Raw genomic sequence first — 24,171 nt, 5'->3', positions numbered from 1 at the left:
TGCGTGTGAAAGTGTTTCAGATTTGGACTAAAGAGAGAGTTTACTAAACAAATACAGAGAATGAAAGAGAGCGGGGGACGTGAGAGAGATAGAAGGGGGCTGTAAATGGACTTTTAATAAACAAAAAGGCAGCTGTGTTTTAAAGTAAACGTATTCTTCTCGATGCTGGAACAAAAAAAAGTATGTTTCTTTGTTGTAATTTGTTGGTCTTAGGCCACTAGTAATTTTTTTACCAGATTTAAAATAGAAGTTAATTCATAAAGTTTAAAATCTATTCATGACATTATTTTGACAGCACCCTGATTTGATTTTATTAAGTGCCTATACCTTTTAACAGCATTTCAGCTTTCTTGAATACATTATTCTTCTGGATTGAGATGTTTCAGTTTGTTCATGTCGTCAGATCTTAATGTGGAACAATATTCTCAATGGATTATTAAAATTATTGGGAAGATGAATGTTACTGAGATCTCCTTCTGACAAAACTACAGAGAGAGATAGAAACCAGACTTAAAACCACTTTTTAGCTGAATAAAATACTAGAGGACTGTTGCACTGCACTGCACTTAAAACGCAATGCTTAGAAATAATAATAAAAAAATTGCATATTGCAATAATATTTTAAATCTAAATTATTTCACAGAAATGATTGCTTCTCTCTGAGTGCATGAGCATTTTTGTATGTTCTGTTTTTCTGTATATGGTTTTGTGTAGGTGGGGATTACATTTCTCTCTCTCTCTCTCTATCTATCTCTCTCTCTCTCTCTCTCTCTCTCTCTCTCTCTCTCTCTCTCTCTCTCTCTCTCTCTCTCTCTCTCTCTCTCTCTCTCTCTCTCTCTCTCTCTCTCTCTCTCTCTCTCTCTCTCTCTCTCTCTCTCTCTCTCTCTCTCTCTCTCTCTCTCTCTCTCTCTCTCTCTCTCTCTCTCTCTCTCTCTCTCTCTCTCTCTCTCTCTCTCTCTCTCTCTCTCTCTCTCTCTCTCTCTCTCTCTCTCTCTCTCTCTCTCTCTCTCTCTCTCTCTCTCTGTCTCTCTCTCTCTGTCTCTCTCTCTCTCTCTCTCTCTCTCTCTCTCTCTCTCTCTCTCTCTCTCTCTCTCTCTCTCTCTCTCTCTCTCTCTCTCTCTCTCTCTCTCTCTGTCTCTCTCTCTCTCTCTCTCTCTCTCTCTCTCTCTCTCTCTCTCTCTCTGTCTCTCTCTCTCTTTTTTGTAATTGTGGGTGATTTTTGAGCTGACAAGAGCAACAAGATGAGTCACTGATAAACCAAAAGAAGAAATCATCAACCACTACGGTGTCAGTCATATAGCGTTTCTGAGAAGTCGGGGAGTAAATTATGTAAAACTGAGAGTTCTTAATCAAACATAAGTATTGTTTTAGACGTTGCTCGCAACGAAACCGTTTAATTATTAGTGCTGCTTTCCGAAGATGTGACAATGGAAATCAAAGCCTTCTGAATCGTTAGGGACCGGCACCTGAAAATCGTTTTAGATTTGACTCATTCAGGTTTTTTAAACAACATCAAAACAGCAGGGTGTTAACCTGTTCAAGTCTCAGCCTTATTAGACAAGAACACACTCTGGACCAAATATTATAATTTATGTGTTTATTAAGTAAAAGTCTGTGTGTTGAAACATTTAATTCCCCTTCACTCTGCAACAAATCTTTTACATTTAACAGTATTACAGAAAAAAATGACTATATAAAATGATATATTAAGCTATAAAGTAGAACGCAAATTAGGCTGTAGTGTCATTCATTATAAGCAGCAGAGCTAAAATGACTTTTATGTAAAGCTAAACCGAAACGGCATTGGAAGTTGTTTTTGACAAATCCTAATGTTTTAGTTTAAGTTTGGTTGCTAAACTATTATTCATTATTTAATCAAGGATTTGTACTTCACTCACGTTCCAGTATCCTTCAGTTGCGAAAAAGTGTTTGTTTGCACGCTGGTTTTTAACAGCGGACCTTTTAAACTGAGCTGTTATGATTGCATGCGTGTGCGATCAGTTGCATTTAATAAAATTGAGATATAAAGAAAACAAATGAAATGCATATACTTGTCTTTTAAGAGAAATGTATTTTGTGAAGGCCTATTTATTCTTATTACGCTTCTCCGTTCACGGAAGCGCTGAAGGGGTGTGATACGACAATCCTCGTGGTTTGCTGTTTAAGCTGCCATTAGCGCAAGACCTATTAGAAAAAAGACATTCATTTGGTAAATAAGACCCAAGTGAATATTTGAAGGGTTAAAGAGAGGTGGTGTTTCACGACTGCTAAATATATTTAAATTTGTGTGTATGTGCACTGGACAGATCTACTGGATCTATTAGTTTGCAAAAATTGGCGTGGTACAATTTAATTCGAATGAAAGCAATAACGTTTTAGTCCCGGTCCTACTCGATGATTGTTTTGTCTGGACGGACTTTGGAGGGAAACTGCCACATCAAGTTAATTTGTTTAAAAGCAAATTTCAATTTCAGTTCCTGTCTAATGGTAGCATGTTAACGACTCTCATATCTGAAGCGTGACCTTGCACGTCTGCTGTTTCAATGTTGGTTCAGAAATCAGACTCGTCTGATGAGTAATAATGTTACAGAAAAGAGCATTTAGTGATGACCTTTTGGTCTGACCAAAATGCCAGATATTTCCGCGCCTTACTGTGGTCTTTCTGAGACCTGAGAGTTTCACATCCCCCGTGTCTCTTGCTTTTGGATCGATGATCAGCTGTCTTGTGACACTGTGCGTGTTTGTGGCTCTTTTGGTTAAGATTTCTCACATTGTAAAAGACACAAGCCATCTCAGACATTTAATGCGAAGGCAAGAGTCTCTTGTACGCGCTAGAGAAGAATCAGGATATTCCTGTATGGTTCGGTAGAGCTGATGATATGGGCGAGGTATGTATAATTTTTGTCTTTCAATATTGGCTAGTGTCACGTCTTCACTGCATTGAGAAGAAAGGCATAGTTCAATCAACCATAAAAAAATAAAGATCCAAAATTGCGTTTTCAAAGAGAGTCCAATGCAGTTTCAGAGAAGAGCATGAGGTTGGACTACCTCTTTAAATGTGTGTATGGTTAAAAACGGAAAAAAACTGTTTTAGAGCACGTGGGGTTAAACGTACGTTGTTAGTCAGTCGTTCGCCGATGTATAAAGCACCAAGACGCACCGAGCCGAAACAAAAGAGCGCAGTTATGTCAGCTCCGCATTTTTTTGTTCGCTCTCTAGTTTCGCTCTTCTCAGCTTTGATGCGCCGTAACATGCAACAGGAAGGGTGAGGTAACTGCAGGGCACAAGAAGCGCTGCGTCACGCTGAGAGGAGCGAGGGAGTACGAGGCGGCCGGTGAATGAGCGCTCCTATGTGTGTAAGGGGAGGCACATCTACATTATGTGTTATGACACATCTGCCCGGCCCTCTATCGCCGTTGAGTGATGCAACGGCGACGTCATAACGGTTCGCGCTCTCCGTTCTCCCTCTCTCCCTCATTCACTCGCTTCTCCTCCGCCGGTGACAGTGCACTTTACCTCTCTCCGCTCGGGCTCGTGTTTGTCCGTGGGGTTGCCTCGCCTTCGCTGTGTTGACGGTGGCGATCCAACTGGCAGGACTCAACAGAGAGAGAGCGAGCGGGAGGGAAAGACACTGATCAGACGGAAAGACGACGAGACGAGAGAGTCGCGAACGTGGCAAGAGGTTAATCCAGACAGCGCGTAGTCTGCGTTCGCATCTTCGCGATGCGAAAGCGATTCTACCGAGGGGCTTCCCAAAGACGATTGCCGTGCTTTGAACAGAGCGAGTACCAAAATCGGAGAGAGGTAGAGGGAGTGCGAGAGACCCAGCTGAGAAGCTTCAGAGTTCGAAGAGATGGGTTGGCGTGAAGCAAAGTGTTTAGGCAGGAAAGAAAGCACGAGAAAAGGGACTGATAGCAAATTCGTCCGTCGCACCAAACGCTCACTTACCACCGCGCTTACTATATTCTACTCTGGACACCTTCACGCGAACATCACCTCTTCAAAAGCACCTGGTTCGCTTCCGAACAGAACAAACACACCGTCGGCGAGTCAAACTAGATAACCACCGGCAGCGGCAAAATTCTGCATAAACGCATGTGTTGTTTGTTGTCTTTTCCCTCAAAACTTCACGCTTCCTATGTCTCTGCGGTTCCCGGTAACCTCGCTCTACCTTGTGGTTGCTGTGCTTTCCTCCTCACATCCTGTGTTTCTTGGCTTCTTGACTCTTTTGCTGCTGCTCGACTCTTATACATGCGGTCTCTATAAGCGCAGCCATGTATATGTTGCCGTTTTTACACATCTACACAGTTTGGTTTGACAGCAGCGCTTGCGTATGTTTGGTCTGTGAGCATCTCCTTCCAGCCATCGTCTGTTCGAAATCAGCGTTAAAGCGCACCGTAATAAACGCTTCGAACTAACGCAAGCGTCGAGGAAAGCACAATACTAGCAGGAGTGTATATATATCGATTTGTTTTTCTGTTTCATTTTGTGCCATTCTTAGTCAACCCCCAGCGGCTGCCATTTAGTGTTTGAGTAGACGTCTGCATTTAACTGCTGCAGCCTCCATCTTATGGAGCCTCTCAGAATTCACAGCCCAAGCAAAAAACGACGGCAAAACACCTCTAGGATAACACACTACTGCTCATTTTCGTTTTGCATGCACCTAAGCCATAGATCTGTGCAGCCGGTCCTTTATTTAGCGCAGTAGCCAGCCGGTCTGCCACTTGCGCTCTCTCTCTCTCTCTCTTTACGCTTTGCAGCGGCTGTGTTTCTTGCACGCTCCACCATTCCATCGTACGTGCCCAGTGTGGCTCAGATAATGGCCTCTCTCACTCTGCACACACAGAAAAGAGAGGGGGGAGGAGGAAAATGAAGGGAGGGAGAAAACGAGTGAGGGGGGAGGGAGGGAGCGAACGAACGATAGAGAGAGAGAGAGAGAGAGAGAGAGAGAGAAAGAGGGAGGGAGAGGTGGGGGCTGTAAGGCAAAGCAGACGGCAAATGCTAAAAGCAGAAAGAAAAAGGAGAATATAGAAAAAGGGAAGGGAGGAGCAGAGAGACATAATGAGAGAGGGAGAAAGAGAGAGACGACAGTGGCGATAGGAAGAGAATCAGAGCGAGTGTGTGCGCTTGGGGGAGGTGTGTATGACGGAGTGTGTGCGTGAGTGTGTGTGCGTTCGTGTGCCGCACTGCCTGGCTGACTGAGAAGAGAGGGAGAGAGAGAGAAAGAAAGAAAGAAAGAAAGAAGGACTGAAAGAAACCCGTAGTGGATTTCCACCGGCTGACTGCTGCTTGTTTTTTTTTTTAATTTGGCACTGTCACGGAAGCCGTATTCCATGCACTTTCTTGTCCACGTTTCCCACCTTTGTCTCTCCAGCGACGTTATTGGGACAGCTAGACCACTGTGAGTAGACGCCGATCTGTTCAGTTCTCTCGAATATGCCTGAGCTTTGTATTTTGATCGTGATAGACACAGGAGCACGGGGAGGGGGGGGGCCAACTGAGCCGTGTTCAGCTGTCTACTACTATGCTTTAAACCTCATCTGCAGTCTGTCGTGTTTTTCTTTTTGTGTTTTTTTTGGTGTTTTTTATTTGCTTTTTGCTGTCAACCTTTGAGACCGGTTGTTAGTTACACGTAGAAGCAGCATACGGTTTAAAGGGCACCTCATACTTCTGAGTAAAACCGGTTTTACAGTCTCTTCTGGTTGGGCGTGTTAATGTTTTGGTAGTAGTTGTAGCTGTGACTGTAAGAAGAAGGAGAGAGAGAGTTTTGGCAGCACTAAAAGTCCTGGCACGCCTCAGATAATTGCCTAAGCACGTGCTTTCTGCTGTCAGACAGGTGTGTGTTTGCAGGTGTAAGGCATATATATGTGATCCAAAGAATCTGATACACATCTTGTAATCAAGTCTCTTATGTTTGAAATACAAACTGTCTAGTTCTTTTTGGCGTGTAAGTGCAGTCTTGCGGTGGTACTAAGACTTTATTGTGAAAGTTTTCAGTGTGACGATGCTCACGTGGGTGTTCATTGCATCACCTAAAAAGAGGAAAAAGAGCCTGTTGTAACTATTGTGTGGTTTGGGTTTATTGAAGAGTAAGTGGGGTAACTCGCGCTCCACGTCTGACACATGTTTTTTAAACACACATGTACACACACAGTCTGCTCAGTGGCTGGCGCAGAGCCCCATGGGGGTCAGACCAGACACCATCACAGAAGTGTCTGCCCATCAGGATAACTCATCAAAAGAAAAGGCGCAGTAAGACTACTTTCGTTAGGTGAACTCACGAACATGCAGGTTGTATTTCAGCTGTCAAAATTATTTAGTTTTATTCAAAAGTGCAAGCACTATAGATGCTTTTACATAATTTCTGCTCAATACAGCAGAAGAGACAGTTGCGTGTTATTTTTAAATGGGTGATTCATTTCGTTTAGTTAGAGTGAAAATACCACAAGGTCCTCTTTTCTAAGATATGCCCTCACCATAGACAAAGCACTTTTATTTGTCATCTGTAAAGCAAACATGTTTTTATTTCATCCACTTCTTCACGTTCAAGAGCACTGAAGGCATTATACTCATCGTTCGCATCGTGTTAATGACGTTCAAATCATCAATTTATAATATGATCTATTTTGGAGATAGATTATTGACTAACAATACCAGGAAGATGGTGTTCCATGTAGATACTGCCCTTTCACACTTATCTGGAACAAGTTCACAGTTTCCACAACATTCATTTAACCTTTTAAAGGAAAAGCACAATAGATAGTTCAGAGACCAGCAGAGGATATTTCATAACCAAGAACCAGGAAGAGGTGCTCAGTATGTTGACTTGGGCATTACCAGTTGTATTATAATTGTAAATAAGGGTTTGCATTTGCATGAGACAGTTGAACGTGATGCAGTCCTGTTTTGCCTCTATTGTGCCCTTGAAAAATGTACAGGTAGGCTCGGATTGTTTTAGTCAGAATTAAACTATAGGCCAATGCCATAGTTTAAATTTGACAACAGATAACGATGAAATAACCAGTGGTAATTTTATTTTATCTTTTCGGAATGTGTTTTCTTGAGAGCAGAGAGGAAAGACAGAGAGAGAGCAGAAGAACAGAAGAAGACCCAGGGATCTCCATGGAGCAAAGAATTATGTAGTCTTTTCTCAAATCAGGCAGCGACCATACAGAGAATACAGAGATGAATCAGTCCATGAGGTCAGGGTATGTTGTTTAGTAAAAAGAGGTCAATGGTTATGTCAATTCCGGAGTAAGACTGCAAATGATGTAGTGAAATAGCGTTTGCCGTATATTTTTGTATGATGTAATAAATGCATTGCAGACACAATGAATTGCAAAGAAAGAGTGTTTAATCGGATGCATATACTCAAAATGTTTAATTTGCTGAAATATTGTCCAGTAACTTATGTTTTTGCTCTTCCACAGACTGTTTCTGTGGTGGGTTCAGTGGATGGCCCCAGAGGAAGAGGCCAGATGGAAATTGGGTCCCATGACCGCCTGGATGAAGGCGTGTTAAACCAGGAGCTGTCTAATGGGCTCAGCAAACATGCCGCAAATGAAGAAAATATCTGTGATGAAGAAGTGAGAAGCGTGGGCAGGGAGCAACACCAGCACAACTACCACGAGGGAGCTGGATGTATTTCCCAGACACCAGGTTGGGTCCCTGAGCATGCTGGGAAGTCGAATTCTGAATCTCAACAGGGTGCTTGGAGTGGCCAGAATGCCAGTACACCAGTGAATGATGTGGATATGGAGGATGCACGAACCCTGGTGGCCTTTTCTGCTACCGTTGGCTCACTGCCGCCTTTTACCAACCGTCAACCTTGTCAGACACCTACAGCTCAGCTGTATGAAAGGTTCAACCAGGAAATGTCTAACGGAGGTGAGGAGGGCAGGCAGAAGGGTGTGGATGGTGAGATGTACCCCCCTGAAGATCTAAACACTCTTCAGGCAGCACTGAGCAAGGCCCGTCATGGCCACAAGCCACCTAACTGTGATTGCGATGGCCCAGACTGCCCTGACTACCTGGAGTGGCTGGAGAAGCAGATCAAAATAGTGGTTAACTCCAAGGATAAAGGTTCCTGTAAGATTCCAGGTGCTCTTCCACAGCCGCATGCACAGCACCGCCATGCCCAATCCCAGCCTCAACAATGTGGAGGTAACCCCTCGTGTGTGCAAGATACAAATCCACATCCCCTTGTTAACCAACCTTCTGCTCCTAGACCCTTTGGCCCACCAGCACCTATTCCCTGCTCCCCGAGTGTTCTGTCCATAGCCAAGGAAAGAAATGTTAGCTTGCAAACAGCAATTGCAATTGAGGCTCTAACACAGTTGTCTGCCACTGACCCACAAACTGTTGTTCCTCCAGGCGCATCTTCACCTGCAAATCACCATCAGCATCTGCCAACCTCCTACCCGCAGAGTATGCCACAAGTGGTCTCTTCATCACCTGGTCCTCTTTTGTCTTCTTCTGCTATGCCACAGTCCATCCCTCTGGGACATTATCCTCAAAAGGAGCTGCCATGGGATCAGCAGAGACCTCAGTCTCAGGGTGAGGCCCCTGCATCGAGCGTTTTGTCTAGCCCATCTCACTATGCTTCCACATACCCATCCGCCAAGTCCCCATTTGCAAGCGTACACCCCTCGACCCCCAGTCCCCGACCCCAGCAGTGGAACCAAGGCGTAGCTGGAAGCTGCGAGAAAAGCTCTCCCCGGAACCCATGGATGATGGTGAACACTGATTCCCAGCATCGTTTTGTGAACCCATCCCAAGGCGGTAGCGATCCAGTGTCCGAGCTAAAGCAGCTCCTCGGAGACACCGGTGCAAAGTATACCAACTCAGCCTTCAAGTTCCCACTCCCTCACCCTAGCTTGCAGGACGGTCGCAGGGCCAGCCTTACTCACATCAAGCAGGAGGTGGATGCAAAGGAGTACCTGGGCTCAGGGTGCGCAGTCATGGGCCAGGAAGGGTTGGTAAATGGCCAGCAGCAGTTCCAGGGTCAGCAGTTTTCCCCCACCATTAGGCACTCAACTCAGGCAGCACTACAGCAGCACCTTCATCATAAACGTAACCTCTTCTCTAATCCCCCCGGCTTCAATCCGTTAGCCCCCATGGCTTGCCAGAACCTTCGTAAGTGGTGGCCGCAGACTATGCCAGAGGGTCCTGTAACCATCAAACAGGAGCACAAAGAACCCAAAAAGAAAAAGAGCGCTCAGAGTTCTCCTCTTCTCAAGCAGCCAATGGGTGGGCTTTTTGGTCCACTGGGCACACCTCTTCCAAAACCCAAACAGATTGTTATCAAAAAGCATAAACAGAAAGCTTCTCAACCATCTTTCCTCCCACAGAACCAGATTATAGTATCGAAAACTCCCCTCATTTCCCCAGGATGTGCACCATCCCTATCTCAGCTTGCTCCATCTCTACTAGGCATGGAAGCTGGGCTTCCCCCCTCTCAGGTGGCTGAGAGCCACCCAGCTCCAGCTCAATCTCAGGAATCCATTTTGAATAGCAGTAGTGCACCTATCTCTGAAAACGCTCTTTCTTCTTTTACCCCTGTGTCAGTCCCAGCACCACCCACCCAGAAAGTGACAGATTGCTCAGGCCCAGCTGGGTTAAATGATAGCATCCCAACAACCAGTATCACACCTCAAACCTCTACAACACAACAGACTCCTTCTCTGGCTGGCCTCAGTAACCTAGATCCAAAATTCGAAGAGCTTATTCGCCAGTTCGAGGAGGAGTTTGGGGACACCATTTCCTCAGCTTCTGCAGCAGAGACCCCGGAGAATGGCCCTGCTCTGCCAGCGGTGACCGAGTCACAACCAAACTCAGGACAAACCAGACCCGAGTCACCATCCCCAAAGCAGCCAAATAACTGCCCTCCTTTTCCCACAAATAATTCTGAGCCCATGGATGAAGGTCAAAAGGACGTGGCTGAAAGACTGAACGAAAAAACGCCATGGCCATCCGAGGATCTTTGTACTATCAAACAGGAAAGTGAGGAATGTGAGGTAGATGTGAAACCTCCTGGGCAGCCTCTGTCTGTAGCTCAAGATGCATTTCTGGAGCAACAGCACCCCTTCGTCACACCTTTCTCGCCTCCGGCCAAACGTGTAAAGATTGAGTCATCTGGTGGCGTGACGGTGCTCTCCACAACTGCATGTTTGTCTGCAGACAGAGAGAGGGCAGATCTGAGTACTCCCACCAAGGATATCTTTCCCTCCTCCCCTTCACTTAAAGGTTTTCTGGAGTCACCATTGCGCTACTTGGACACTCCCACCAAGAACCTGCTGCATACACCTGGAAAAGATACCCAACCTGATTTTCCCACCTGTGACTGCGTAGGTGAGTGAGAGAATTAGATCCAGCACGATGTACTGGATGGCATGCCCACTCATATTCTCAATCAGAATATAAAGCACAAAGAATTACGTGAAAAATTTTAGGTAGTACATCACATCACACAGAACACCCATAACACAGTGTTGGTGAATTGCCCACTAGGCTAGTGCTGCTGACAATGCAATTTTTGTTTAATATAGATTCACTTAATTACAATATAGACTAAATTGATGATCAGAGTTCCCTTCAGGAAGTCCAAAGTGTTTCTCTTTCAACATATAATTTCTGCATCAGCAAATTTCTCAGGGTAGTGTTGGGCCATGTCTGAGAATGCACGCTCTATCAGGGGCCCATGCATTGCATTTCAGTCTGTTCTCTGTGCCTCTTGCAGAGGAACAATAGATTTGAAGAAAGAAGCCCATTGTAATTCTTTGGGCCAGTGCAGTGCACCGCCTTCTGTCTATGTTCAGACTGTCGGTACAGTGAGTACAGCTAGTTTCTGCAAAGGAGGCATTCACAATGAAGAGAGTCTGCTCATATATCATATGATATACTGTGGTCAGATATCAAAGAAGGGAGGGAATAGGGAGGACAGGGTGAGAAGAAATGGACTGCAACCTCTCAGCTTGGGCCTCGTATCTCTTATTTTGTCACTTCAGAGGTTTTGGTTAAGTGTGTGAAATTTGTGTTATACACGTGATATAGAAATATCAATATTCTTCAGCATAATTGAAGAAAGTGTTCTTTTAGGGATAGTAAACTATGCCTGAACACTTGTTGAAGCTTGACTGTTGCTAAGAGCAAAGGACAATAGAAGGGAGGTTTCCATAGTGAATCCTTATAGCACTCTGTCAACACCACAGGGAACACCCAGTGTAATTTGATACTCGCAAACACACTCAAACCTGCCCCTAATGTAGTACCTTCAGTATTCTGCCATGTTAGAGTATTTATCAAATAGATTTTCTCTTTTTCTGCCATACTTTGTGCTTCTGTATGTAAAGCACTTAGTTTTTCCCATGCAGTTAGCTATTCTTGCATCTGCTGTTGATGTTTTGCCCTGCTGAGTAAGCAGGTAGTAAGCAGCCACTAGATGTTTTTCTTCTCACAAACACTTTTTTTTTGTAAGACTTACGTAGGACGTTCCCACAGATCATTTCCTGACTTTAGTCACGCCTTTATCCCTTCATACACCCTGAGTGGAATGTGACCTTAGATTGCCTCTTTCCCAGACAAGCTCTCTGTCCCATTCTCTCTCTTGCTCACCCACATACGACTGACTCATACTATCATTCTAATGGCATTACACATTAGCGGTCTAAACTGCTAATATCATTTAGATTATTAGCCTTTATTGTGCAAGATTGTGTCCATGCTTTAACCTGCTTTCACTCTTCCATAGATCAAGTCCTAGAAAAGGACGAGGGTCCGTATTACAATCATTTGGGATCTGGGAGAGACATTGCATCGGTCAGACAATTGATGGAAGAGAGGTGAGAAGCATTATTATTGGTTCACATAACATTACATAACTTCACCTTCTTCACAGGTCTTGATGTAGGCAAACACAGCCATGTGGGATCCTGTAAAATCAAGATATTAAACCAGACAGGAAAAATCACAAAAACATCCGATTGGATTCTTTTTGGTTCTACTATTAGAACGATATAATTAGCTTGAGAAACTATTTTGAAGGGTGCATTTAAAGGTCAGCTTGCTTTTTCTGTAGCAGTCGCATTTCTTCTTTTTTTTTAGTAACATTCAGTGTTGTTGAGTAACTAGTTACATTATACACCTGTCATTAAATTAAAGTTACTTATAAAAATGTTAACAATTACAAAGGGCGGTGTACACTTTGTAATTTTTTTTTTACATGTCAGCAAACCCATTTAATTGATTTCTTTCTCAAATTGCAATATATTTAACATCAGAATGATTTTAAAGTAAAAAGAGTTGAAGTCTAATTTTGTGGTTGCTGTGCTTTAAAATGTAATTATTATATTCTTAATTCAAGTGATGAAGGATTTTGAAAGTCTGACAATAATCAGTGTTGAGTTCTACTGTATAATTAACCCTACATGTTTGAAAATGATTAATTGTTGAAAACATTCATTAGAAATGTAGAATAGCCATAGGGTAGGGCAACTTATAATCGGTAATCCATTACAAAGTAACACTGATAACATGTTACCAAAAAGTAACAGGAAGATTATCTTTATACACAGTGAGTATTAGTAGCAATCAGACAAACTCAAGTGAAAATCCATTTATAGATTTTCTACGGTTAAAAACTTCAAAAACCACAGAGGACTACTACTGCCCCCACGTCATTTGCTTTTTACGAGTTCCCCAGCGACCCTGTCATTGTTCTGCCAGAGTTGTTTGGAAGCTCTGGCAGTTGGATCCTGGCAACAGATTCTTTACCAGCTGAGGATAAGCATCTCTCTTTTCTGCCATTTGCTCTCGCTTCGCCCCTTCCTCCCACCTTCCTTCTCTATGATCTTACCCCCAGGGAATTCCTGACCCAGAATCCAACAGGAGTAACAGGAAATATCGGCATCAGCAGATCCACACAGGGGAGAGACAGGGAGACAGACAGACAATGAATAACAGGGCAAGAGAGAAAGAATTTAGAGGACATTAAAGAAGTAATGGTGAAGTGATGAAAAGGGTGGGGTATACAGTATATAAAAAGTACTGTAGATTTTAAAATGAGATAGATTGTTGCATTTGTGGCCCTGGGCCACAAAAGAGTCCATTTTGAATAAATAAACCTTTCATTGTTGTATGGTTTTTCAGGATAGGACGATATTTGGCTGAGATGCGACTCTTTGAAAATCTGGAATCTGATCACCTTTAAAGTTGTCCAAATGAAGTTCTTAGCAATACATATTACTAATCAAAAATTAAGTTTAGATTTTTTTACAGTAGAAATTTTACAAAATATGGAACATGATCCATATATATCTTTTTTTTTTACTTTAAATACAATATATTTCAGATTTTTGGCATAGAAGAAAACATCTATAATTTTTACGCATTCAATGTTGCTACAGTGTAGCACTCCGGGGTCACATTTGTTAAAGATGTATATGTCGTGAACAAAATTAATACTTTACACATTCACTGAGGTCTGAAATCTTTATGTACTAATAATTTAATGGCCCTGTAGAGGAACATGAAAAACTCCACGGGATGTTTATGCCCTTTCCACTATGTTGACCCATTTTGACAGAGTATCTCCACCTTTGCTGACCTCTGGTACACTTGTCCACTCTCGTTGCTTTATTTAAGAGCTGATTGAGGGCATGGAGTCTGTATTTCTATAGGCTGAGTCATCTCCTCTGAGATAAGGGGGAGCTGGTGGGTAGAGGAAGAACCTTCTCTTTGTTTGTCTGTCAGAGAGTGACTATAGCCTCCTTAAGCCTAAGCCTGACCCTTTTGTGGCCTTTGACCTCATAGCCCACCCCTGTGGATCTTTGAAACTTCTCTTTCCAGACTAACAGAACAGTATTTATTTTTAGGACATACTGCTGTCATGCTCGTGCACTGAGAATTTCTTTTGAGGAGACGAGCAGTTGTTGACTGAGAACATTAATTATCATAAATGTAGTCGTTAACATTTAATAACTAATTTAATTAAACATTTTACTAGTAACTGAAACATTATAGTAACAGTAGCATTATAGTTTGCATTTATTTGAATTAAATTAAATTGATTTCATTAAAGTACATAATTTAGTTACGTGTAACTTCCCAACACTGCTCATAACTATGTTATTGCTCTTTAATATGTTACATTAATCATGTTACGTACTGTTAAATGGAAAAGAACAAGAAATAAAGAAAAAAAAATGCATTTGGTATGTGTACAGTTTTAAAATTTGTTCATGGAATCATACTGAGATCCTTATATCTCTGGAAGTAGCCAAGACAGAGCCTTAAAAGTGTAGACAATAAAGGAAAAGTTAGTTTAGAACAAGAATAAACTCAGGTATACTTTAAGAATTGGTCAATACAAAAGATTTTACTATTTGAGCCAACCGATATCTGGGTAAAAGTAAGATAGTGATGCTGCCATCTTTCTTAAGTTTGTATTGCAGTTATTATTAGAGTTATTATTCTAAAGTTAGGCTGTTATTTTGCTATTAATCTCATTTTGACCACAGTCTAAAAATCGGTGGATTTTTAGCTTTACCAAACTCGGAATACATTATATCCTTGATTTTGGTTTCTACATGCATGCACCCAAATCTGTACCAAGTATGAAGTGACTTAAATGTGTCTTCGTTAAGATTGAGGCGGGTTGTTTTATAACTGTTGTATGCCACTCAACGTCTGTACGTTTGTTATGACAGGTATGGGGAGAAAGGCGAAGCCATTCGTATTGAGAGGGTGGTTTACACAGGGAAAGAAGGAAAGAGCACTCAGGGATGTCCTATCGCTAAGTGGGTAAGTGTGCAAAATAAATGATTTCTAAAAGCATTAGGTTAGTGTATTATTAGGCCGGTTTGGGGTTTAACCAGATCTAAATGGGCTTATTTGTGTCTTTATCATTACCGACTGTCTGTGTCTCTCTGTAGGTGATTCGTCGCGGCAGTGAGAAGGAGAAACTGTTATGCGTCGTGAAGCAACGACCTGGGCACCACTGTGCCAATACTGTTATTGTTGTTGTCATCCTGTGCTGGGAAGGTGTGCCCCGTGCTATGGGAGATAAACTCTACAAAGAAGTAACAGAAACCCTCATCAAATTCGGCAACTCCACCAGCCGTCGCTGTGGACTCAACGACGAGTGAGTTTCGAAGATAACTGATTGGTTTTTGACTGATATCGTTTAAACAAAACTGTTATGTTATGGTCACATGAATCAGATGCAGTTATATTGGATGATTTACTGCAAAAGTTGTTGACCTAAAGATGGTTTCTTTTTATATATTGTGCATTATAAAAAGCATTATGCATTATGCATTACATCAGGTTGCATTTTTGAAGAGTTTTAAAAGTAAAATAATTAAATTATAATTTGTGCAAGTAACATTTTTTTTACTAATATTGCAAGGGTAAACATCGTGTTTAATTACACACTTTATACAAATGCAATTATACATGCTCCCTATTTGTATCTTTCATAAGACTTATGAAAGTTATGGTAACACGTTTGGTAACTTTATGGTAACAATTTTAAGTTGTCCATAATTACCTAGTACTTGCCATGTAACTAAGTTATGGTACAGTTTGTACTCATCTAATCATTTAGATGTAACAGGCTGCTACTGTTACACATTTATTACACATATGTTACACAGCTACTTATGTAACCAAAAGATTGTCACATATGTGCTTAAATGTAATCTAATTACATTAAAATTGCAGAATATTACACAGGCATAAGCTACTTCAAATAAAGTGCATTTAAGTGTAAGAAGCTGTGTAACGGACTCGGCCTGTAACATATATGTAACAGTAGCTGCCTGTTACATCTACATAATTACAAACTGTAATTACAGGCTGTTACATGATACATACATTTTATTTCCTGTAAGTACAATGGCTACTACTACTACTACTAAGTACCTAATTGGGTAATTACTCTGTATTATGACACCTTAAAATAAAAATGACAAATGCTTATAGATAATGTATTGTGATTAGATTAAATTAACTGTTTATGCCTTTTGCAGTCGAACCTGTGCATGCCAAGGGAAGGACCCAGAAACCTGTGGAGCTTCCTTCTCTTTTGGCTGCTCCTGGAGCATGTACTTCAATGGATGCAAGAACGCTCGAAGTAAAACCCCTCGCAAATTTAGACTGCAAGGAGAGCACCCCGAAGAGGTTAGTTTCTCTTAAAAATGTGTGGTTATTTTTACAAGCATAATTTATAAAAACTAAGGTAATTTAACATCGCCCTAGCTGTGCTATAATTGTAGATACCAAAATATTTTTCAAATTGAAGTTTAAATGGTTTCAAATATATACGGAAGCATTTGCAACTGCATTTCTCTGTGATTATAATTACACAGTGTAAGAAGAACTTGTACCTTGTGTTTATTAAATAACTTCTGGTCTTGAATTACTATTATAAGTCTCTTTGGTTGAAAGACTTTCCAGTTTTATGGAAGTCAGCATCTTTGATAGTTATCTTTAGTCAACATAAGGAAAGAGGAGTTGATATGATTGTAAGCTGTGATACAATTTCAAACCATGGCTGTGTAAATAATAGCCTTTACTGTTCATGATATGCCATGTAAATGCATTTGTAATTTATTTCTGTACAGGAGGACAATCTCAGGGATAACTTCCAAAACTTGGCCACACATGTGGCCCCTGTGTATAAGAGACTGGCTCCCCAGGCCTACAGTAACCAGGTTTGTTTTATTAGAAATTTCACAGTACCCTGAATTGTACACAGTTAATAGCATTAATCAATGTTAAACCAAACCGCTTTTGTGGTTGTTGTGGACTTATAGGTTTGGTGGGATTTCAAGAAGTTTGTGATTTTAATGTTTCAGAACATTATTTGTTTAGAGTGAAATGTGCTATTAGGAAGCCTTACAGGAACAGAATTAACCGTTTGTTTATTTAAAATAATTATTTGATTTTTCTGTGTTATTCAGTGTTTAAATGAGAAGATCGCTTCAGATTGTCGGTTGGGTTTGAAGGAAGGACGGCCATTTTCAGGAGTCACTGCATGCATGGATTTCTGTGCCCATGCTCACAAAGACCAGCATAACCTCCACAATGGCTGCACTGTGGTATGTTAATATCATTTATGAATATATGTATTTGTGTAAATCATTTTTGTAGGTTTGTGCTTTTGCATTAGCCTATTTTTATGTTTAAGTAAACTATAGAACTATATCTTTATCGTTATTGTGTCAACGGCCTTTTAGACTTTCTTATTTTTTACTTCCAGGTATGCACTCTTACGAAAGAGGACAATCGCAGGGTGGGCACAATCCCAGAAGATGAGCAGCTGCATGTGCTTCCGCTCTACAAGATCTCTCCAACCGATGAATTCGGAAGCGAGGAGAACCAGCGTCTCAAAATGCAGACAGGAGCCATCCAGGTGCTCACTAACTTCCGTCGACAGGTTCGAAAACTTCCAGAACCCGCTAAATCATGCCGGCAGCGTCGGTTGGAGGCCAAAAAGGCTGCGTCGGAGAAGAAGAACAAAAAATTGCAACTTACAGAAACCCCAGAGAAGACAATTAAGATGGAGATGAACCACATGGAGTCACCCCACCCTCAGCAAGGCAATAAAGGTCAGTGGTGAAATTACATTGCATTACCTAGAAAATAAACAATTGTGAGAACTACCTGCGATGGAAGTATTCTGCTGGAACATTTATCAATCAATCAATCATTTTTATTTATATAGCGCTTTTAACAACACAGGTTGCATCAAAGCACTGAAGAGTATAAAGCAGAAGAATACAATGACAGGGATGTATAATAACGAGAGAGATTTAAAGTGATGGACTGGCCTTCTCAAAGTCCAGACCTCAACTTCATCAAGCAAGTTGGTTGGCGAGTTAGAAAATAATCTGGCCAGATCTATTGTAAATTTAAGGGAATCCTTTGAAGAAAGCATAGGATAGTATTGTTGAAGTCAGGAAATGTAGTGCCAGAGATGAGCTGCTTTAATCACTGCAAATAGGGAACATACCAAATATCAAAGTTGAAAGTGGATAATAACAGTATGACTCACTTCATCTGGTATTTGTCGTGCTCCGAGCAAACATCTGTGTATTTCTTTAACATTATGAAAGGAAATCGGGTTTTGGAGGCAAAGAAATCAGTATTTTCTGATCTCACCGGTGTTCTATCAGTTTTAGCCATCTTCATTTAAGGTGTTGAACTTAATCTCTCTATGTCAGACTAACACTCAGAACTATAAAATACACATTTACTAATATTTTTTTTTCTTGTTTGTCTGTTATCTAGCTATTCCAAAACAGGAGGTGAAACCAACCATCAAAAAAGAGCCTGTCGACCGCTTCCAGCCCTTCAATGGAGCCATACGTGGCTACCCAGCACTAGGGAACGGCAAGACACCCTCTGATCCCCACAGCATGAACAGTTCGTTCTCATACCCTGGAAACTATGCAAGAGGTCGCATCCCTACCAACGGCCAACCTCCTGCGCAGAGCCCCATCAATGGCTTTCACCACAACCTCCAAGAATTACGCTATGGTTATTACAACTACCCTCCCAGTGCACTTTTACCTCCTGAGCTCTTGGGATATGATAATGGAGCCTGGCCCAAAGCTGGAGAAGCCTCTGCCGCACCATTTGACCAGAAGCCAGATGTTCAGTCACTCCAAGCCAAGCTGGCACAGGCCTATCCCAGCCGCCCACAGCAACAAATGGCTGATGCATCCATTCAAGGGTTCCCACACCCTTCCGAGGTTTCCCAGTCTCCTGTTCCACCCAGTCGTACTCCATCCCTGGAGCAGACGCACCGCTCTACGCCCATCATCAAGCAGGAGCCCATGGATGTGCCGCTGTATGATGGCAGATTGGATGGACAAGCTCAAAGCTGCCCCTCCACTCCCAGTACCACACCGAAACCCGAAGGCTGGCCTGGGCACAAACCAAATGGTAGCCTTATCCCTAAAGGCTGGGATGGAAATATCAGACCAGGTCCGACCAATTCACCTTTCACTCCGGACAAGCAGAGGCTCCACCAGCAACACGAACACCCTCAGTATCTTCAGCAGCAACAATGGAATTCCTATTCCTGCCCTAACACTCCAATGCCCTCCCATTCCCCGTCTCCGTCTCCGTCCCCGTCCCTGAAAGCAGGTCCATCGCCTGCACCTTCACACCCATCCACCCCAAGACAGTGGGGTAGCCCTGCACCTAGTCCCCAACCTAAAGCATGGGGTCCTTACGGACCCATAGGTTACGGCAATGGTGGCATAAGGCAAGGCAGTCCGGCTGGTGCTTTCCCTGATAAAATGCTCTCCCAAGCAGGTGAGAATTGTGGCTCTGCTCCTTTGGGACTCCAGGAGAAAGCCTGGAAATCTGTTGGCGGCTCGGCGGCAGGGAACACGCCGTCTCCAGCTCCAGAGGGACGCTTGTTTCCAGACGCTCTGCAAAAGTCAGATAATCAGGCGTGCTGGGACAGCGAGGCAGAGACCCAGAGCGAACGTGACCCTGAGGAGGAAGACGTGTGGTCAGACAGCGAACACAACTTCTTGGATCCCAACATCGGTGGAGTGGCAGTGGCCCCCGCTCATGGCTCGATCCTGATTGAATGTGCCCGGCGGGAGCTTCATGCCACCACGCCGCTCAAAAGGCCTGACCGCTCGCACCCGAGTCGCATATCCCTGGTCTTCTACCAGCACAAGAACCTCAACCAGCCCTGCCACGGCCTGGCTTTGTGGGAGTCCAAGATGAAACTCCTAGCCGAGCGTGCGCGACAGCGGCAACAAGAAGCAGCTCTTTTGGGTCTCTCACAGGAAGACATTAAGGCCTATGGGAAAAAACGCAAGTGGGCGGCTGGATCGGCGAGCCCCTCCCCTGGGCAAACCAAGGACAGACGAGAGGGTGTGGTGACACGGATGGCACCCACACAGCATACCACCACCATGGTCACAGTTTCACCATACCCATCCACACAACTCACCGGTCCTTACAGTCGATTTGTGTGAACTCTTGCAGACTGTCGCCCCCTGGAGCCAGAGATGGGAATAGAAATGATAAAGATGATTAATCTGACTCCTTTACCATTTGCTTTCCCTCTTCTAGCTCCAACAGCTCTCTCAGGCCACCAGAAGGGAGGGAGAATAGAGGATGGGGCACTTTTTTCACTTTTTTTTTTCTTTTACCTCAAATTTTGGCAGCAGTTTGGGCACTCCCCAAACGGACATGCTGTCTATGGTGCTCTTGCTCTCTCCAACGTGGGAGGGATTTCCATAGCTACCCCTCCTTAAGTGAATTTAATGATCCTAATTATTATTGCTCTATTATCAATATTATTACAATTGCTATTGTTACTGTCAACGTTGATATTACAGGTATTGTTATTATTATATTATGAAGATGGCTATTTTTTATTTTAATGTTATTGGTTTTTCATCATTGTTATTAATATTATGATTTTTTAATTTTTTTGCCCTCTTTCGTCTAAGAGGAACCTTCTTTCTTCATTCTCGCTTGTTCATTATGAACATGAGAACAAGCTAATCAGCATTTTTTTTTCGCGCTTTTTGCCTCCCACCCCCACCAGCCTCTCTATATTATTGAAGCGCCTTCACGTCATCGCAAGTCACATTTCTGTGACCGCGTTATGGCATCTTTGCGCTAGTCACTGAACATGTGGCCAAGAAAGAGAGGACCAGACACCAGCTCGGGCCTTTCTGTTTGGTGCCACTCTGATGAAATCTGTAAAGTTTCTCATCCCTTCAAATGGTGCTTCTTTTCTGTCTCAAGTGTCTCTAATTTTGCCCTCACAATACGGAGGCAGGTGCTGGACCTGGGTGCTTTTTAGCAGCAGATGTCAGTCATATATATACAGTCCCGGTAATTGGTTCTGCCATCCACCGTGATTCCACCTGATTGGTGCTGACTCATTTGCCTGCAGTTTCATTGGCCATTCTTCACTACTCATGTGGCATTTTTTAGACTAAGGTGCTGATAGTGCTAGCAAAAATCCACCTTAATCGAACCGCCCTAAAGAGCTGCAGATAACCCACCGAGGGTCTTAAGCATACGATTTCCACGATCCAGACTCAGCTCAAACAGGGAAATCCGAAATCTTCTGCTTCAAATTTTGCAATCTATTAACCCTAGATGTGTTTAGATTGACTGTAAAGTAGAGACTTGCACTGCAAAAAAAAAATCTTTGTCTTGTTTTCTAAACGCATGACAAGTAAAATGACGAGATATCATTTCCTAAGATCGGAATTTTGTTAACTTTTGCCTAAACAGGTAAAAATATCTCCTAACGGGTCAAGAAATAAGCCTTTGAATTAAGATAAGCTTTCTTACCCCGTTAGCAGGTATTTTTGTGTGCTTCAAGCAAACGCTTAATATCTTGAGTCCTTTTACTGGTCAAGTGAATGCATCTTAGATGTTCATATTAGAAAACAACAAAAATACTTAGTAAAAACTCTTTTTTTGCAGTGTGCGGCTGCAGTAGGTAAGAAATTATTATCATTATTTTTAAATGACTTGCTGCAAAATTTTCATCACGGATGAGTACCTAATAGATGTGTAACATCACCGTATCTGGTTGATTTTTAGACACAGCATAACTGGTCCCCTTGTTTTTCTGTAAAACGACTGGCCCTGTGTAAACTGAACACGTCTTCCATGTCCTGATATATCTGTGGTTACCCATTCGTGATGGTGATGGTTTTATTGGGATATTTTCTTACCCGCTGCTGGTCACACCCACCAGCCTAACAGACAGAGCACATTTCTTGGAGTTGGTGCTACTATGAGCCTTTACTCTCCTGTAAAGTCGCCCCTCTCGTTACAAGCAGCCCTCCTCTCTCTTTTTGCCCAGAGCGATCACCTATACCTGGAGTTCATGGTGCTTACTGGCAATGCATACGGTTTCAGCTCAGCAGTTCGTGCAAATGCATGCATAACTACATACTGCACGTGTGTGTGTGTGTGTGTGTGTGTGTGTGTATGGCTTTCTGAACTGGTCAGAATGTATGCGGATGCCTGTCTGTGAGCTGCAGGGCTGCTGCTGGTTTACACAGGGCTGTGAGATGCTTGACGCTCGGAGAGGAGATCCTGGTGCTCATGAAGTGGTCCTAAAGCTCTTTACCTCATGTTGTACAGACACTGGTCCCAGTCACAACATGCTACAAACACACACGGGCGCTACAGACTGCAGGCTTGCTGCCTACATCCACATTCGTACCTACTTTTTTATTCTTATTTATTATGCGATAATGATGATGATTATTGTTATTGTGATTTGTTGTCATTTTATTTTTATGATGATTTCTTTTGTTCGTTTGTTCGTTCATTTTAGAGAAATTGTAAATATCGAAGAGAGGATTTTATAAAAGCACTTTTAATCTTGATTTTAATGAGAAAAAAAAAATAAGAACGGATTATTGACAACTTGAAACCTAGTTTTTGTTTTAATGGAATTTTATTGGGAGGGATAGAAATGTAAATAGTTAAATATTTAGGTAAGATTATTTAACTGGTGAGGGATGATGGCCTAATCATGAATGATTCCTGAATTTTTAGTCTTCAGTTGTCTGTATGTCAAGCCGTCAACAACGGGCCGATGTTTTGTCGGTCTTCTCAAGATACTGCTGTCCTTCTTTTCGTGAGTACTGTACTTACACCGATACCTCTGTATAATCATCGTCACCGGCTTCCTCCCCCGCATCTACAGACCAGAAACGAACAGAGAACAAAGAAACCAACGTGAACGTGACACGGTTCGCACGGATTCAGGACTCGCTTTTTCTTTTTCCGAACGGAGTGAAAGCATCACTTTTTAAAAATTGGCCGCAGAAGCGAAAAGAGCGACAGCTTTCGGTTCGAAACTCTCGGTAGATCATGTAAAGCTTATTATTGTTATTATCATTATTGTTTATTTGATTAAATATGGTGCGGGGCGAGTCTCGCCGAGCTCCGAGTCTGCACTGACATTATATATATAATCAAGATCGTCACTTGTTCTTGGAGACGCGAGACGTAACCCTGAAGTTGAAAAAGCTGAGTTTTCGAGCAGTTTCATTCACCTAAATGGCTTTTGTACCGTGGTGCTACCCATAGAGTTCACTGTGGAAAAGACTGTTGCTACAGTTCTTCGGGCTCTTAAATTGATATGTGAACTCGTTTCGAGAGGAAACCTATATGGTGCTGATCATTTTTAAATCTTTTTACGCAGTTATTTCTGAAACGACATTTCTGATGATCGCCATTTAAAATAAGCACTCCGTCTGATCCAGTTTCCCTTTTTAGCCATCACCCTAAATAATAGAAATGGTACTTGAACAGCATGATGGCCGGTAGAGGAACAGGTACTCTCATGCTTTTGATGTGAATAGACTGTTAATTTAATATTCTGGTGCTACCCAGAGAACCATTTTTACCCCCTCCAGATATTTTATACATTTTGTCATTTTATGGAATATACTCATTTTTTTTGTTGTTTTACTCACGTCTACCTTCGGCCACGGCGTCACACACACACACACACACACACACAGACGCAACACTCTCACACACACACACACACACACACTACTCTACCCCTCTCTCAGCACTCACTGTTAAGAGTATCAGTCATGCCCAGTTTGAAACATCGAAACGACAAAACATCTAAAGAGGAAAAAAAAAAAAAAGAGAAAGAAAAAAAACTGGCAGCTACATTCCTTTATGAGTTAAAGATTGTTCTTGGTTCTATTTTTCATGTTGAGTATGCAGTATGTAAAAAGTGTTATCTTTTGTTTGGTCTCTCTCCTTGTAGCTGTATGGTGTATTATGTGAATACATAGTGTATGTGGTAACAGCCACAATACTGTTTTATGTTCTAAACTAAGAAAAAAATAATAAAAAAAAAAATCAAGAAAGCTCGTGTCGATGTTTGTTCGTTTACTGAACCTACAGAGTGCCAAAATACCGCTTCAATACTTTCATGCTGCTTCAATTTTAATAAAAATGTTTTTTTTTAGAAACGTGTATTTTGCTGCAAGACCACACGATGGCATCAGAGCTCCATCAACATGTATATTCAGACCCATCTATACTGTTTACTCTCTCTACACACACACACACACACACACACACACAGCAGTCAACGTCTGAATTTGTTCTGAAGTTGATTTGAGCTGTTTTGGT

The 24,171-nt window shown here is 42.3% G+C and overlaps 1 protein-coding gene across 6 annotated transcripts in view; it reads left to right on the top strand.

The window, feature by feature from the left end:
- Nucleotides 1–23,903, top strand: part of tet3 (tet methylcytosine dioxygenase 3) — a 41,873-nt gene extending 17,970 nt beyond the window's left edge. For 3 of the 6 annotated variants that reach the window (XM_043240515.1, XM_043240518.1, XM_043240517.1), the window contains 9 exons: nucleotides 7,431–10,350; nucleotides 11,750–11,840; nucleotides 14,706–14,799; nucleotides 14,931–15,139; nucleotides 16,029–16,179; nucleotides 16,623–16,712; nucleotides 16,962–17,099; nucleotides 17,261–17,609; nucleotides 18,292–23,903. In XM_043240515.1, coding sequence (XP_043096450.1) covers nucleotides 7,431–10,350; nucleotides 11,750–11,840; nucleotides 14,706–14,799; nucleotides 14,931–15,139; nucleotides 16,029–16,179; nucleotides 16,623–16,712; nucleotides 16,962–17,099; nucleotides 17,261–17,609; nucleotides 18,292–20,003 — 5,754 coding nt within the window. In that variant the 3' untranslated portion in view covers nucleotides 20,004–23,903. Of the gene's footprint in view, nucleotides 1–2,789; nucleotides 2,889–5,006; nucleotides 5,402–7,070; nucleotides 7,209–7,430; nucleotides 10,351–11,749; nucleotides 11,841–14,705; nucleotides 14,800–14,930; nucleotides 15,140–16,028; nucleotides 16,180–16,622; nucleotides 16,713–16,961; nucleotides 17,100–17,260; nucleotides 17,610–18,291 lie in introns of those variants that run through there. The other 3 variants (XM_043240520.1, XM_043240516.1, XM_043240519.1) reach the window with 3 other exon arrangements.
- Nucleotides 23,904–24,171: the final 268 nt, after the last annotated feature.

Source organism: Puntigrus tetrazona, chromosome 5, assembly GCF_018831695.1.
Source record: "Puntigrus tetrazona isolate hp1 chromosome 5, ASM1883169v1, whole genome shotgun sequence".
Lineage (NCBI taxonomy): Eukaryota > Metazoa > Chordata > Actinopteri > Cypriniformes > Cyprinidae > Puntigrus > Puntigrus tetrazona.
This window is presented reverse-complemented; position numbering and strand designations above follow the sequence as displayed.